Source organism: Platalea leucorodia (assembly GCF_965183815.1).
Source record: "Platalea leucorodia genome assembly, chromosome: 3".
NCBI lineage: Eukaryota > Metazoa > Chordata > Aves > Pelecaniformes > Threskiornithidae > Platalea > Platalea leucorodia.
The window spans coordinates 125,667,581-125,685,378 of NC_138825.1; the positions used below are offsets into that span (position 1 = coordinate 125,667,581).

The 17,798-nt window shown below is 42.2% G+C and overlaps 1 protein-coding gene across 7 annotated transcripts in view; it reads left to right on the top strand.

The window, feature by feature from the left end:
* The window catches only part of KIF13B (kinesin family member 13B), a 131,875-nt gene that overhangs the window by 34,394 nt on the left and 79,683 nt on the right, over positions 1-17,798 (top strand). For 2 of the 7 annotated variants that reach the window (XM_082305732.1, XM_082305734.1), the window contains exon 3: positions 16,913-16,928. The exons of 3 other annotated variants lie outside the window; for them this stretch is intronic. In XM_082305732.1, coding sequence (XP_082161858.1) covers positions 16,913-16,928 — 16 coding nt within the window. The remainder of the gene's footprint in view (positions 1-16,912; positions 16,929-17,798) is intronic. 2 more of the 7 variants (XM_082305733.1, XM_082305735.1) reach the window with 1 other exon arrangement.

Genomic DNA, 17,798 nt, shown 5'->3' on the forward strand with positions numbered 1-17,798 from the left:
ACTGCCTGCAAACGAACGACTTCTTCTTTCTCGTTTCCTTTTGGCAGGAGGAGGAGGATAGGCTAGCACGTCCAAAGGATTTGGTTTCCACCTGTGTTTTTAGGACTGACTGTGGAAGGTGGGCATGGGTGTCATGCACTGTCACTAAAGGGTCTGCAGAAGAAAGTCCACTGTCTGTCAATGTAAATTCATTTTTTCGAGGCTCACAGGTCCTTTAGAAAATTGTTGTGGTTCTATTAAGTGGGGGGGAAAATATTGAAAAGCATTTGTAGATGGTGTAACAGCTAAATAACTTTACTTCTTTCTCACTATGGCTCCAACCATTGCCACCATGGCTCGCGTGATACTATTGCCAGCAAGAGCGGAGAATCTGGAAAAGGAAAGTAAAATGCAGGGCTGCTTAAAGTGATTTTACTGCGGTGTCTACGTGTCTCCCAAATCTCAGCCCTGTGCTCCAGATGAAGTAGACAATGTGGTAATAACTCTCAAAGATAACTTTGGCGGTTCATTCTTCCCCCTGCCCCGTTCAGTTAGGAAATATTAGCTACATGCCTGTCTTTTCCCTTGTGCTGCAGATTTTCAGTTTGTCTCTTTAAAATACACGCTATCTGGTGATGGATAGCAAACTTCTTTGTAAACTGATCAGTAGTACTCTTTGGGGATTTCTTCCCCCCACCCAGTTATTGCTTCTATGAATTTGTGATGGTTCATAGTGGTATGCAAAGTGTGAGCGCTCTGGAACAGCTAATCTGCAAATACACTGTACTTTATTTTTGACAGGACTACTAGTACATTTTTCAGAGAGCCTTCTTTTCTGTTCCCACTCTTAACCCCGACCAAAACAGCTGTTAGACATTAAATGTAATGTTTTCTTAAGCAACTTGTGTAGTTTTTTATTTTGTAAGGAAGCAACATGCAACTGAGTTGATACATCTGCACTGTTTAGGGGTGTTATAGTCAGGGAAATGTCTACATGGAAATGAAGACAATTGCGTTTAACTGAGGTACGTGGTCTAACGGTAAAGAATTGCAGCCACTGCCCATTGGAGTTTCTCTGCTTGCATCCTGTAGCATTGAAGCTTGAATGTCGTCCCCCTGCTTCGCCGGGAAGGGATGTCATCTTTTTGGTTACAACCTGATTGTTTCTTATTACACATCATTTTAAATGGTAATGATATAAACTGTAAGGAGAACAGCTGACTTGCAACTTATGTTCCCAACCAGATTGTTGTGGTTTTTTTCAGTGTGACTGGGAAGCTGCTTTGTGAATTTGAGTGGATGATCCAGTTTTAGAAGAAGAGTATATTTGATTAATGATTCTTGTTTTGTCATCCCATATGAAGGATTGTGTGTTAAGCATTAGTTATGTAGTCTCAAATTAACGGAAAACTTAGTATTTGGCTTTCAGCTTCTCAGAATGGTCAGATGTCTTGGTTGTTCAGTTGAACAGTTGCTTCAAACTGTTTGAGAGTAAGTCAGTCCTGTTCATCTGTTAAAATTTCAGTATATTCCTATTTCTCAACATAGATATTCATAACTGCTTTTTGTAATTTAGGATTAACTGCAGGTATTGTTCAGCACATTTGTAATCTCTAAATTTGTTTTAGCATTAGCAAAAATAACGCTTTTCGTGGTGATGTGGATGTTTAAAACAATTAAAAGGGGTTCTGGAGAGATGTCTAGAAACATCTGCTTTTATTATTGTTTGCCGGGGCGCTGCTGTGTACGGTGCTAACTCATGATTGTGTCACATAAAGTGCCGTTGCATATGCTCTCCCATATGAATCGCAGTCGAGCAGGCAACAAGTTGCATCTAAAAGCAAGACGTTTCAGTCGGAGGAGACAACCAGCCGGCAATCTGGAAGTTCAAAGTTAGAATTCAGCAGAAACCATCATTTGGCTCCTTTCAGTACACATGAAAGCCTTACATCTCATTACTGTTTATGAATACCAGCAGCTAGCTGTGTAGCCTACACTTGCAGACTTAAAATAGCTTCTTTGCAATGCAAACTTGGCATCAGGAGCCGAGAAGTTTATTTGATAGCACCTTTATGTGTTTTTTTCAGAAAAATGAATGGCTCCTTAAGTGTGTATGTGAGCTATCATACTATCATGGAAATAATCACTGAGACCACAAAATATTAAACACTTTTCCGCATGGCACGTACCACGCTGCCTCCCAAATAGATAGTTGGAAAAGGAAAAGAGAAGTTTAAGTGAAACCAGCTGCCAGCTGCTAGCAAGTATCTGGTGCTGGTGGCTACTGTGGAACAAAAGAACAGTGTGAGGAGGTAAACGTTAGTTCGAATTTTAGGTTGGAGTTGACTTTTTCCTTTATCTTGTTTTAGGTTTTTACACTTCCAGAGTTTCAGCTTTTTGCAGAGACTGTGGGGCCCAAAATGTAACAGAACCCACATCGAACATAGGCTACATCTACATTCGCTTCACAACGAAATTACACAGCATTTGCTCATAACTGGGGTCTTCTAGTAATGGTAGAATTATCTTTAAAAGTTGCATATTTAGATGAAGAATTTAGACGCATGAGCAAGAAATTTCATCAGACTACAACAAGGAAATGTGATTGCTTTTCTGCATTATTAGGGTTTTTTCCCCTCTTTAATTACAATGCTTTATGGCAGAATTGTCTGGTGACACTTTACAGAAACTTTTGCTCCCTAAGTTTTACGAAGGTGAAAACCACCCCTGTACCACCAGGCCACAAGCTATTCCGAGAGCAAACTCTTCTACCAAATTCACTGGCTGAGCTTCTTTAACAAATTAATATTTTACAGGGCTATAGCACGTGGTCAGCAGTGAGAACTGAGCTATTTCTACATTTTTCGGCGATGCCCAAGTTTGCATTTTGTATTAATCATTCCTGGCCGTGGGAACCAGCACACGGCTCTCGGTTCTGGGAGATCGATTGCTCTGTTCGCTAGGACTTTCTAAAAAGCCAGTTTATTATGGCTGAGTTCACAGAAAAGCCAAACAACCCTTGTCATCATCCAGGATGGACATCGTAGATGCTTTCGTCCAGAAAGAGGTTCTGCGCTTGGAATTGACAACTAACGGAGGATCTGTCCTGCGGTTGCTATACCTTTATTCACGGTCGCTACATGACGACTCGTTCGTAGGCAGCCCCTAGTGCAGCATTTCTGGTTAGCCGGCTTGGCGGTTCCCGCTTCTGTGTGCCGTTTTCCCTGTTTTGAGGTCCTTCATATTGTATAGGTGAGGGGGTGGGTACTTAAATAGCCGGGTAGCAGCATTCTTGCGGCACAGGACACTTGAACGTACAATGAACTTTTAATTGGCCTGAACGGCATGTAATACAGCACGCGTGTAACGGCATGAAAAGGACTTTTAAAAATATCTACAGATATAAACAGTTCTTGCTGCAGAAACAGTGTTGTGAAAGGGTTTAAGGCTCCTTTTGGGGTTGATTTTTTTTTGGGGGGGGGTGGGTGGAAGGGAGAGGCGTTGAAAGAGATTTCAAAAGAAAAGGCACGTTGGGGAGATAAACAGCTCTGTGTTTAAGAGCGGTGCAGGAAGCGAAGAGATGGTGTTGGTTGTGGGAAGCTCTTCAAAGTCATTAGCGATAAGAGCGAGGAAGGAGGAAATCTGGGTGGCAGCTGCGGTGAGTTCAGCAGCGCCTCTGACCTTGGCCCGTAGGTGCTTCGAAGCTGCTGGGGGAAGGTTTGCTGCCAGAGCCCCTGGATTTACCTGAATTCCTTCTGAAAGACTTAGCGAAATCTGCTGCAAACCTGCAGGGTGTAACTTCGCATCATGTGCCTAAAAGCCCTGCATCCCTTATTCAGGCATTGCTTAATATATGTGATATAAGTTGGTGATAGATGGGAGGACTCATGTTTGCGCTTTTTAGATGCCTCGTAAGAGCATTAGGAACAGTCTCCCGTCGGTCTGCAGTAGGGTGGGAATTGTATCCTCCTTGCAAACACTTCTTTGCCCCGCCGTGGGACAACATGAGAGCTGGCAAGAGTGAATGAGTCGTTGGCCAGAGTCCAGAGCCCAGGAGACTGGTTGGCAGGCAAGTGCATGGCGGGATTTAGTCTGACACAATTTATTTGGATAAAAGGGGTAACTGATGGTGTACGGTGCGTGTTTCACCTTGCTAAATATCTGAATTCCCTTGCCAGAGCTGTGAAATGATAACTTAATCCTTGATTGCTTCGTACAGCGCTGCAGGCCATACTCTCTGGAAGAATGTTTTGTCAGCCAAAAGACAGATATAGATAGATAGATAGATATAGAGAGATATATATATATATATATAGCTTTACCAACCCCAGTTACAACGCCTGTTCCAGCTAGCTAACATCTGAATTAATTTCTGGCCAGATGCTTTTAAACTATCTACATAGTAGCTTCTGCACTTGGTCCCACTACGCATACATTTCTGCTAATGTCTGTTACTGATTCTTTTTTTTTTTTCCAGCATAAATAAATTACCAACAGTAATGTACAAGCCCTTAAGCAACTGCCAGATTTGTTTTTGGAGGTGATGGGTGTTCGTACAAGTGTTTAATGAAAGAATTTTTTGTACACAAGAATAAATAAAGATCATTGGAACAAGAAATAGGGAATAAAAGCTTATTCAGAATGACCTTCCCCATTAAATACTTTAGGATTATCTGATTCCCCAAATGAGAGCTTTCAGTTGGAACACAATGGGCATGAAAGAACTGCAGTGCTTTGAAATAGTTATGTGGTGTGTTGACTCAAGAACAGTTCACAAAATATTTCCTACACTTAAAAATGACCCCAGTGATTTGCTGAGGTGGGAGGGAGAAGAATAGACAAAGCAGATGTGTAAGTGCATCGTGTGGACAAAAGATGAATTTAGGAAATGGAAGGGCACAGAGGAATGCTACAGTGAATCAGCAGCACTTATTTAGGAAGAAATAGTTGGGCTTTTACCCCCAAATACTGAAGAAATTGATATTTTGCAGAGAGAAAGAAAGGGAAATGCTGAATATGCAAGGAATGTTTTAGTCCTGTAGCTAAGGACTACGGCACCTTCAGGCTTGTGCCTTAGGGCTGTGCATTCTGCTGCACCTTGGCTTTACTGTAGGCCTTGCGTACCCGTGAGCCTGGGATCCATCTTTCCTTTTCACTCCAGAGGTTTTTTTTTTTTTGTCTTCAGAACAAGTTCTTGATGCAGATCTATACGCTTTCATGCAATTCTAGGTTTGAGCAAATATTGAATTCTGCCTAGAGCACTATGACATTTTTTCAGCAGTCCGGAGCCATTAGTAGGGCATATACAGCACATGGGAGCCGAGCTGTCATGGTGAAGGCTTGCCTGTAATTTTCATAATATGCTGTATTTTCCCTTTGCTTCTCAGCAAACAGGTCAATTATAGCTTATTTCCCATCCTCGTGCTGGGAAAAGAACAGCTGACTTGAATGGCACGCTGAGGGTAAGGATTTCTTTTCTAGGTCAGGCAGAAGAGCAGCCTGGTGCAAAAATGTTACCCTGAAAAGCAGTAGTCAGAGGGGCCATGGGGGGATCTAGGCTGCTTGTCTTAATGGTTCTTCTAGTCTTAGTTTCTTTGGGACAAAGTGTTTATTTATTTCCTCATGCCAGGTTCCCTAGTAGTAAGATTTCAGTCCTGAGAGCTCATTATAGTTTGGAAAAATGACAACAGAAACTAACTCTTGCTTTCTGTAGTGGGGATATGGGTAGGCGAGGACAGCAATCCCTTCTTAGCATCGTTCATGGCAGAACTGTAATCTTGCAGCTGCTGAACTGTTTGAGTTTGCATGAATAGAGTGCTGGGCAAAAAGGCTTGAAATAGTCGTGAAGAAAAAGTAATGTATCAGTGTATGCCAAAATGCTTCAAATTTCTGGTGACATTCAGCATATGGGAAACGTCAGTGGATATTGATTGCTGCCTGCTTTCTTATCTTCACGTTATCAGTCGAGTTTGCTAAAATGGGTTGGAGGAATATAGGCAGTGTTGAAAGGGTTGATCGGGGAGGGGAGGTATGTAGTCTGTGCTCTTGGGAAGGGTGAAAGACAGTATGACACATTCTCCTTTTTCGAGAGATATCAAACACTAATTTTACTATAGCTGAATGTTTGAGGCTTCTAATATATGTCAAGATTTTTTTGAAGTGCTCTTTTTGAGATGCCAGTGCCTTGACAAGCTGCCATTCTTGGATTCCTTTTTTTACTAGAGCGGTTCAGATGCGTTGTGCTGTTCTTTCACCTCTCGGGCTCCTTGGACGTCGATGGGAGGTTTTTGCTGAGAGTACGCAGATATTGTGCAACAACCTCTGGCTTATCACCGTGATCATGAAACGTGTATGCGCTGAAGTAAGGAAATTCAGGCGGTTACTGAACCGTGGAGGCAAGACAAATAACTTCTGTGCTAATAACCAACCCTTCTTGCCTATAGCTCTTATCTTTCTCCTCCATACACAGCTAGATCAACATCATTTGTGGCTTCTAGTATCTGTGTAGTTTTAAATACTAATTTGGAGTTGGATCCAAAACAGGCCATGAATAGACTTGCCACATGAAAATAACGCTGTGTTTAGCAGCTGCCCGGTTCTGGAGGCACCAAAAATGACTCTGAAGTATAAAGTTTTGCGCTGGGCACGTGCCCAGATCTGCTCTGTTCAACAGCTGAACACCCAGGGATGCTGAAATTGCACTGAGATTCAGAAAGTAACTGGACACTATATCCAAGGAAATTGCCAACCTTGTAAATACATTGTGTGTATACCAAACACAACATTGATGCTGATTTATGTACAAAATGTGGCCACAGCAATGTTCTCTTTTGAACTGCAGCAGTCTGAAAAGCTACCCACTTGCTTAGTGGCTGGTGGACTTGCTAAAGAAGTCAGAGAAGGGAGTCCATGCGTCTCCTCAAATGGGCATCGCCCTTTCCAGAGAGAGGAGGATGTACTCTTCACTTGAAGACACGGCAAGTTCACGGAGCCAGAAAACAAAGCGAAGAAGGTAGTTTGACTTACTATTTAGACCACCAAGCTGGAAGGTGTCTCCCCAGTTGCAGTCTTTGTCATTATCTAATGCAAATTGCATGGACAGTCATGAGATAAATGACTGTAAGTTCTTTGGGGATGTGGTCTTTACAGCAGAAAATATATGGTAGCAGGTAGTATAATATAGAGCTTCTTCATGGCCTAAGTAATTCAGTGGAAGGGAGAGTAGATAGGGAATTAGAAAGTACTCGGAGACAATTAAGCAGAGGAGAGGCACCTCTTCTACACCTCATGTTTAGAGGGAGTTAGTGCATATTTAAAAGAGATAGAAAACACTACTAAATTTTTTGAATGCTCCCAATAAATCATTTGTTTCCCTGGGCTGAAGAGTCCTTACAGCAATTGCTGTACCTTGCAACGATTGCCTGCTTAACACGAGGGTAAAGAGCTTGTGGGCTACTCTGGAGGCTTGGAGCTGCCATGACTGCAGATCCTTTCACACTCCCGTGAATGGCTCTTGCTCTTTATCATGGATTATTCTTTTTTTTTTCTCCTCCTTGTTTGAAGCAGAGAGGTGCTGAAGTAGATTCTTTTTTTTGTCAAATCATACTGGATGCACACATTTATGTATAGGTATGTGTGTGTAAATCTAACCAAGCCTGTAGAAAAACATCAACTCTCTTCCAAAATGATTCCGAATGATGTATTTGTGTTTTCAAGGAAGACAAACTGGTTTAAGGTAGAGGCTCTAATGAGTTTATGAATTGGATGGCACAGCTGGCTGATGTACAAAAAGAAGAAATACTGGGCTTGGTGGAACTGAAAGAGTTCTTAAAAAAAAAAAAAAAAAAAAAACCCTTTCATGGATTAAAAAACTTTGTTCTCATTTCTAGGTGCTCATAAAGGACTTCTCTCTCCCTCCACCCCCCTTTCCCACCGGTATTTTCTACTTCTAGCTGCCTTAGAAATTTCTGTGGATGTCAGCATGTTTTCCTTTCTGAAGTGAGGGAGTGTTGACAGTTCTCAAATCCGGCACGAGGGACGTGAGCAGGGAGGGGGCCTGGGAAGGCTGTCTGGTGCCGTTTCTGTCCGCGGAGGAGGTACTGGCATCGCTTTGGCTTGTTCCCAACTTTTACCCTTTTGCTGAGTCTGTAAGAAAAACCATCTTGCAACAAGGAATTGCAGTAAGCCTTGAGACCATGTTGAAGTGAGAAGAGTGAGACAAATCTTTCAAAAATATTGCTCTAGACTGCTGTAGCTAACTGAAAACAGACACAGAAAAAGTTGTTTTGAAAGATTTCCCCCCCCAGGAGACCTGGTGACAGGTCCTCTGCCCTGGTAGCTGTGCCATAAACGCACACACAAACTCATACGCTGAAGTCAAACCCAATTTTCTAGGCAGAAGGCTGTAGAAGTAGGGCATGACTATTTGATGTTGGAAAGGCTCAGAAAGACAAAAAAAATTCTGTCTTAAATTGATGGCGGAAATTCTCTTTGTGTTTAAAATAATTTTCTCGTTTTGTGAATGTGCTTGGTGTATTTAATCTCAAAGAGTTGAAGAAAGTTGCTGATAAAGAATTTAATTGTTCATGGTCGTCTTTTTGAGGTCTCCTAAATCCCGCCTGCCACCCAAGCAAAAAATGTAGGAAAAACCTACATTTTAAAAATGGGTATTTTTATAATCTTTCAGTGAAGAAGATAGTTAGGGAGATCTAAACACAGCCCTTCCTCTGCAGCCTACCTTCGCATTGGACAAGTTGCACTGTGTTGCGCGATGAATTGTCAACTTGCTCAGAAAAAAACTAAAAGAAAAATTCAGAATGGTAGCTGTTCTGACACTGGGGCTTCGTAACGTGGTTTCTGCATTAATTCCAGATTCATTCTGTGTATAGACAGGAACTAGGGCTAACAGTGTGAACAAAAGCTTGATGAGGGAGTCTTGGAAATAAGGAGCTTGGGGAACGTGAAGGGGACAGGCTGAAACTCATCTAATTGGAAAGTAAAATGCTTTTTAAAAACACCACCCCACCCCACCCCACCCCCAAAAAAAAACAAACCCAACCCTCACTTCTAAATGAAAAGTTCTGCATGTGTATATTTTCAGGCAATAGTTTAGTAAGAAGCAAAAAAAACCAGCTATTAGATTCTAATATCACAGCCAAAAGGGTTTTCTGGTTTTTTTTTTTTTTTTTTTTTTTTTTTTTGCGGAAGAAGTACAGAATCAGGTGTTCGGTGCCGCAATCCTGAAGAATTCCAAGTAAGATGTCAGACTCTCATCTCTTGAGCTTGTTTCACTCTCCATACAGTCATACTCTCGAGGGTTGGGGTTTTTTTTTCCCTGATTATAAGTATGATGGAGTCATTCTAATGACACAGTTGCTCTCATACAGCCGCTCTTTGTACAGACTCTGTTGTGCCACTGAAAAAGATGTCTTGTGAAATACAGACTGTTTCCCTGCTTCTGTAAAATACTGTGACTGAAAGTATCTTTACAACATGGAATTATGTCCACATCAGGAAGGCACAATTATCCCACTAGCTATTCTACCAGGTGTAGAGATTTCCCTCCAAAATACTTTCCAAAGTGATTTGGTAGCCTGCAATACGGCTCTCCTTTTCGAGCTCTCTAACTTTAGATTTCTCCTATATGTCTATGGCTTGTGCGGGTGTTTTGATGCCTGCTTTTAGTGTAAACCCTGTGCTTTGCGTAGCATACAGTAGATCGTTCTAGGATTAATCCTGTATGACTTGGCTTTTTAGCCCCTGCCTTAAATTAAAGGTTATCGTGGATGAGAACGCCGTGCGTATACACGCCTGCATTAGTTGGTGCCGTAGAACAAGATGATCATACGTGTTTCCGTACACCTATACACATATACGTACACACTCGTGCTGCACTGTCTGCCTCTTCGGCACCTCATCACGTAGGTCCTTGGCTGGCTGGAGATGGCGTTTGACTAAAGCAAGTTGTGCGGTTGTCCCAGAGGCAGAACAGGTTTGCTGCCAATTCCCAGGGCTAGGACCGTCGCGTTTCCATCTGGAGATCTATCGGTGGAGTTAACAGGCTGCCAAATCACAGGAGGGCTTTTTTTCCTCCCTCCCATGGTTATAAAATGGTAGCTACATCAGGCTCTATTAAAAAATATTGAAATTCACAATAGTAATTGAAAGTTTGGGTACTGGCTGTTCACCAAACATTCTCTAGAGCACAATAGTATCCTGACATCTAAGTGTTTACAAACAAAAGGATAAAATTGTAATCCCCTTGTCACAACACAAGCTTTATGGGATGCATGCACCACTTGAACGTGGTCAGGACTAAGCAGATTATTGTACTAACAATACAGAAAATTTAGCTCCAAGTAGAAAACACCCCAAACCCACAAAGCTGCTGTTCAGCCTGAGTTCTTGTTTTTGGGGGCTTTTTTTTTTTTTTCTTTATTTTTGAGTGAGCTGGCAAAAATTAGTTTTGTCAGTAGAAACTAAGTAACCGCCAACTATGCCTGGAATGCCTTGGAGCACTGGAGGAATTTTCCAAGTAACAGTGATTACTTTTGTTCCTTTTAGCTACACAAGTTTGGGCTTTGAACTGTGTATGCTCTTTCACTTTTTTTTTTTTTTTGACGTCTTTGGGTATTTTGTTTTAAAGAGACTGTTTCTGTTTGCAAAAATATCTCTTGCTCAAATAGGGCAGCGTGGTTTCCTCCCAAAGAGCTCGGTATTGCTATGGAGGTAAAATCGAGACTCCATAAGAATAGTATTAATTGGAGGATATCATCCAGAAATTGGAGTCGAGTAGGACTCAACATTCTGATACTGCCTGGTCTACGCGTAAAAATGGGGAAAAAATATTTACGAACTGTTAAACCCAACAACCTTAAGCACTTCTGAAATATTCTGGGAAAATGGATTTCTGAGTCTCGTAGGATAAAGAAGGCTGAAGTGATCAAACTTGATTTAGTTGACGTTTCCTCTCATCGTATACCTAGCAGCAGCAAAATGTGTTGCACGTTGTGTTTGTCTGATGTGTTGGAAAGAGAGGAAATAACTTCTCAATGAATTCTGCTATTTCTTATCAGTTGTTATACTGATGTCTTTCAATTATGTCTATGCTAGTAAAATAATTAAATATCTTGTCTAAATTTTATTTCACCGTTGGCTGGCTGGCTTTTATGGCAGGAAAGAAATTCTGCAGCTGAAATTTGAACAGTGGAACTCTGAATGTTGCAGTGTCTTTTCTAACTAACTGCTGGCTCTTCAAAAGACCTTATTCTGAATCCTTTATTCATATAGGGGGAAAAAAATGCTACCAATTAAAGGATCTGCTTCAGAAAGATAGCTGGGGTCCCAAACTTCAAACAAATGCAATATCTTCCTGATATATTTTTGTGCCTGCGTCCTTATCTGGCGTGCCTGAAGGTGTCTGCCTTGAGACTTGCTGGTGCTAGAGCTCTTCAGTAATTCCTACACCACTTAGCAGCTTCTCCAGGCTAGGAAGCTCCTGTAGTACAATGGAGGATATATTTGCTTCTTCCTGGTGGAAGATAAACTTGCAAATCTTAAGCCCTGTTATTCCAAAATAAAAGACTGCAAAGTAGTGGTTTGTTAAATCCTGCCTCCCGTTACAAGCAGGTGTCTAATGCCGAGACAGCGTGAGCGATGCACAGGTCCTTTTGGTATTCAGCTCCATTTGTGCCCAGTGTTTACCCTCCAACACACAGCTAGGGGTCAAACTCAAAAGTCTTGTTTGAAGGATGAGTTTTCCTGGAAAACCTTTCAGTCCATGAAAGCCCTTACCTTTTAACCCATCGCTCTTCAACCAGAGCGTACGTTTGCTTGGTAAAGCTCTGCGCTAAGGTTCTGTGAACGTGATATCTGATTTTTCTGAGGTGTTCCCAGGCATCCTTACCCTGCTGTGCTTGAGTTGGGAAGCTCATGGCAGGTGAGTGAGTGAGAAGGAGTGAGGGAAAACACTGTACAGAAGCCACAAAAGAAACTGAACGTTCGTGGTGTTTCATACAGGTGCGATTTGGGGCGTACTTAACCAGGGAAAGGAAGGCAAGAAAGATCTGTGAGCGCAACTAAGTCTGCCCAGCATAGCATCAGTTATTTGGTTCCAGGCTGAAATATGATGCAGTTGTGTGTTTGTGTCAGAACCCAGCCTAGTTATTGTACTGCTTTTATCTGCAACGAATATTAATAAAATCACAGAATGGCTGAGGTTGCAAGGGACCCCTGGAGGTGATGGGACATTTGTCCTTTCGGTGCTGCACTACGGTTTCTTTCATTTGACTGGATCCCAAGAGGAGCTCCGGGGCTGCTTGCCCTGCCGTGTGGATGTCCCCCCGTGCACTCAGCGAGAGTGAAGGCGTAGTTACAACATAGCATTTCTCATCCAGATTTGCTTGGAAGTGTGGAGCGGGCATCATGGTTGTGAGTGTTATCGCAGGGTCTGTGAATGTGGGGTATGAATCAGGTGTACCCGATACTAGATTGAAGAAGCGTCAGAAACACGGTGGTTTGGACTATATCTGTACAAACTGTAAAAAGAATAAACTCGCTACAAAGTGGAGTTGTTCCTGCATCCGAAGGATAAATTACTGTGACACATGATGCCAACTTTACATTTAATAAAATGTGTGTGAATACAAATGGATTTAAGGTAGACTAACTCCGCTGGGAGCGTAAAGATATGGCCTTACCGAGTGATCGCTGGGAGACACTGACACCTTTCTGCTGTTAAGCCCCAAGTAGTTCTTCCCCACCAGAATGTTTTTCTAGTTGCATTTTTAGCTACTTCCGAGGGTTTATGCTGAGCTGTTCCTGCTGAAGGGCATAAAATAGCACTAATTACACTGGAATCTGATACGCCTGTTTTTGCAATGATTGTGGAAGATTGAAAGTGGAAAGCAATAAAAATTTCTGGGGATTTGCTGGGACTTCCCTAATTCATAGTTACTGTTGTAATTGTTCCCTCTCCCCTTTTCTTTTTTAAACCTGCAAATTCTTAGTCTATTTTGCTTTTCCAGAAGCTTCTGAAAATGGTAAAATGTGATGTTTTAATTCCGTAAATCCAGCATAGCCTTGTGCCACTGAGCAGTATCAGCCAAATTTGTAGTTTGGATGTTGTTGCGGTCACTGCTGGCATAGGAAATGTTCTTTTTCAAAGAGAAAAAAAAAAAAGGAAAAAAAAAAATTGCCTGGCTTGTCAGAGCATGTCCTCCAGCCTCTGCACCTCTCTTCCCTGCTTTCTGACTTGCCGCCTCCTGCCTTTCTCCTCCCGTTTGCCCCATCTGCCCATTTCTGATTTAGGCAAGGAGCGGGATGTGCTGTGACGGATTTAGAGCATGTGCTGATTTGCCAGCTGGCTGCTGTCTCTGAGCTGTTGGGTCAGCCAGACAGAATAGATAAGGTCTGAGCCATCCTCTTCCCAGTAATGGGGAGTAACCTCTACTCATTTGCTGTGGTGTTTTCCCCACGAGATTTGCAAAATCTCAAATATACTTAAGGTCACTAGACCTTCCCTCTGCTTTGGAAGCTGGAAAGCCAGAGTAAAGCTGATCTGAGATGTTACTAAAATAGCACTAATAGCTATGGCTGAATGAAGTAGTTTATTGTGCTTGAATACATCATTTAATTATTGGAGGTTCTATTCTTTTTTAAAAAAACAGAAGCAATAATGGTGTTGGACATATACTGATGGTCTCAGCTGGGAATTGCTCTGGTTTTATCCAGTGTTTAAATTGTGCATAAGATCGGTGAAACCGCTAGCATTTTTATATGAAAGCAAATATGTCTTGGTCAAGAAGCTTATAGTGTGTAAGACCTAGCTTGAAAAGAAATGATTATTCACGGCTGCATGTCTGTATTCACTCTTGAAACAGCAGATATGTTCACTTGGCTGCAACAAATAAAATAGTAATAATTGTAGGCAGTTGTTTTAGAGCATTCTCTTTCTCCTTTTTTTAATTTTAGAAACCCTAGATACATTAGATTCCCCCTACTTCTGTTAGACATTGAGTTGAAAAAAGATAAAAGAGGGGAGTTGGTGAAGGGAAGTCCTGTCAGTCTGGGTTCAAGTGAAAATACGTAGCTGAAAACATCTTAGCGACATCCTTCAGGAGCTAAAAGATCAGTTTTCTCTTCCTGTCCTGGACGTTTCTGCTGCATTTGAGATAGATGTGAATTATTGGCTGTCAGCCGAGGAACGACCGCGAGTCTTGCCTGCACCTCCGAAACGGCAGCGTCCCTGGGGGCACTGCTGGCTAGCCGCTGGACGGGTGCTTCGACTCCTGCAGCCGTCGTTTCGCTCTGTGCCCCTGTTCCCTCTCTGCCTTGCAGACCCTGGTTTGGACGCGAGTTTTGGTGTGAGCAGTTTGCGGGTGGCACAGCTGTATGTGATCTTTCCTGCTTTAGAACTGCTCGTGGTTCTTTACTATTCATTACGCTTTCAAGTTGTCAATATTAGGATCCTCTGGGGTTTTTTTTGCTAATGCCAGCCTTAACCATAGGCAATATTCTTGGCATATGTTGCTGTCATGCGTGTTTTGTTGTAGGGGATACTTCCCTGCTCTGTAGGTGATGCTGTTGCTTGGCATTTACCTTTTCATCGCCTCTGGGATGGACTGTAGCAACGCACCCTACTTGGGCATGGAGCCTCCTCGAAACACCCAGCACTTCCAGTGCGTGCTTGTAGCTAAGCAGGCTGCTGTGGGTGCTGTATCCCTGTATCTACTCATTTCCCGCAGGATTTCAAATCAGGCTGAAAATCTTTTCACGGGTCGCCGGGCCCAGCTATCGCAGTGCGCAGCTGCAGCATTACCGGGTTCATACGCGCGCAGCACGATGCTGTGTAATACAGTATGCGCCCTTCGTGCTTTCCTCAGGGAAACATTTGTCCGATTTATTCTCTTGGTCCAAATTACACAGAACAAGCTACAGCTCTAGATAGCTGTGCTGATTCCTAAATGCTGTATGCTGGGTTTCTTGGATGTAGGGTTTCTGTTTGCTCATGTTTGGATTAAGCGAGGCTGCGAGACATGGGTTTGTGTGTTTGTGCAGCTCTTCAGCAAATGAGATACTTAATTTACGACCTTTAGTCTGAACTAAGCTTGACGATTTACATAGCCTAGCATAATCCATCCTCTTAAAATTGTATATGTGATAGGACTTCTGAGATGATATCCTTATAGCTGCTTTAATCCAAATACTCAATAATACCTGCTGTACTGAGGGCTGGAAAGATCAACTGCATTATCACAATGCAGTCCTGCCTTGGAACTAGGCTGGGGAATATGAGCATAACTGCTTGCTGAATTAAGAGCAGCGTCACATCTCTGAGTGCTAAACCCAAGCTCAGAATCCAGGCTTGCTGTTCTCTTCATGTTACGACGAGAACGATCTTCCTGTAGGAACAGGAGTAAGCCTGCCTTGTAGGCAGGAGCACCCCTAAAAGCCTCTTAGCAGTTTCCAGTGAAGTCCTTCAGCCAGGTGCTCCACGAGCATTTCGGAGCACAGAAAGCCAACAGAATGCTCTTGCGTCTCTCTCGGAGCAATCCAGACAGGCTCTCTGGTGTCTTCTGTGTCTGGATCAAAGCCCTGGTGAAGGAGATTCCCTCCAAGTGCCTCCACGTCTACAACCCACCCAGCAGCAACAGGGACCGTCGAGAGCCTACCCCAAGTGTGCTGCCAAAGACCTTGGGAGAGCTTTTATTCAGATTTAGCCAGATGGCAGGGGGAAAAGTGGTCATGTTGTTATTGCTTACTTGAACAACCCTGCGACATGGCTGTCATGGGGTAGGCTCGGCTTAAATAATCATCCTGCGTAGCAGGTCACGTCAGCTGCTATCCAAAGTCACCGTCGTTCCTGCTGTGTCAAAGGGATGCATATTAGATCCAAGCCTGAGTAAAAAGAGGTGATGGACTTGCTTAATAAATAATCATTTTTGAGAGACAATGCTGAGAAATTACTATTTTTAAACTCGCTTCTCAACCCGCATGAGCAGCAAGAACTCCGAGAGTAATCTTACGTGGCTGCCTTGTCTTTCTCCTGCTCCGTTCGAAAGAAATCAGTGACGCTTGTCACAAGACTTTACTGGTTACTGATGTCAAGAGCTTCCTAATCTCATTTGGAAGGTCCAGGACAAGGAGAATATCGGTTCATCGTTGTGTTTGCTGCATTTCTCCAGTCTTCTCTATGTGGGAAGACTGCGTAACCTGCTGTCGGGGCACTGACTGATGCTGTGCTGTTCTTTTAAAGGTCACTCCAGTACTGTTGTACTTGTTGTTTAAAAAAACAAACAAACAACCCCACCCCACCCCAAAAAAAACCCCAACCATACAAACCTTTAAATTATGCACATAACAGATGAAAGGAATTGCTATTCTCTGCTCATTCTTTTGGGGAAACAAATGTTTGCTCTGCTGTCCCAGCAACCGTGAGAGAACTGAGCTGGGCAAGTCCAAGGGTTGGACTCTGAAATTTCCTCTTGAATAACTCCCCTGAAGTTCCTGTTCAAGCGGTTTTGGAAATTTTTACGTTGCTTGGGTACTTTGTTTTTAAGAGACAGTGACACAAAACTAGAGAGAGAGGTGTCACAAGAAGAAAAATGGGGGGGAATGAGGAAGAGATGGTGGCAGCATGAGGAAAATCAGTGGCTTTGAATTCAAAATCAACTTATTCAGAGCAGCCTCTCAAATCTTACTCTTGAAAAGAGATAAGCATTGGTTTATAAAATTACTTGGGATCTGTAAGCGAGGGGAGATCGGAGGAGAGAGATTAACTTTTTAAATACAGTGTTCCAATGATGAGGTATTAATAATAGAGTAAGTAAGCTGAAATCACTACAATTAACAGTCTTAATTTTTCTTTCGTCTTGCTTTTTCTTACCCCAACCCTATACGAAATCGTTTCTGCTCCTGATGCTCCGGGGAACAGCAGGACCCAACCAAAGGTAAGGGCTTTTATTGAATGTTAAATCAGCGTGTGAAAAATTGTCATATCACTTATTCAGTCTTGGGTTATCCAGATATTAAAAGCATTTCGAAAAACAGCTCTGTAGTTGATCAGCTGTTGAGTAAGAAACTCGAAGCATCTCCTTGCTGCCGAAGAGCCCTGTACAGCCGGTGCCAAAAAATGAGTCACAGGAACAAATGAGAGCATACATACTCAGCATTACAGACTGTGAATGGAAGACTACTTGTTATTTGTGGGCTTTTAAAAGCGTTTTCTGGTATTTGTGTTAAAGCAAACTCATTTTGTTGTTAGGGCTTAAGATCCCGTGATTCTGTATTTGGAATGCAGATTTCTATCTCCATCTGAGCATGTCAGGATTCAGCTTCATTGATGTGGTCATAGAGCCAATGATGTTGTATTAAATGCTCTGAAGGCGTAGGATGTTATAATAATATGCTTAATTGTATAATAAATTCAAAGAACCAAAAAAACCTTAATTTTAAATAAACAGGCTGTTGTTTCCTCAATTAGAGGATGTAAAATAACCACTTTTATCTTTCGATGCTGGGACATTAATGTAGTATAGGGAAAAAAAGGCAGTTTATTTTTGAAGATAAGTTATTTAAATTTCAAGGATTTTGCTATACTAAGCATTTTCGTAAACATAGGTAGTAAGTTTGGATGTGCTGGTAATGTAGATTTTCGACTCTTGCATAATTTTTCTAATTATTTTAGTTAGTATAAATACTTGAGGAAGATTTTCTTTATTGCTCTGTGGGTCCTTAAATGATTTTTCCGATTCCATGATATGATCTGTTAGGAAATGCTGTAATTGGGGTAATTCACTGCAGACTCGGTATTTCTTTTT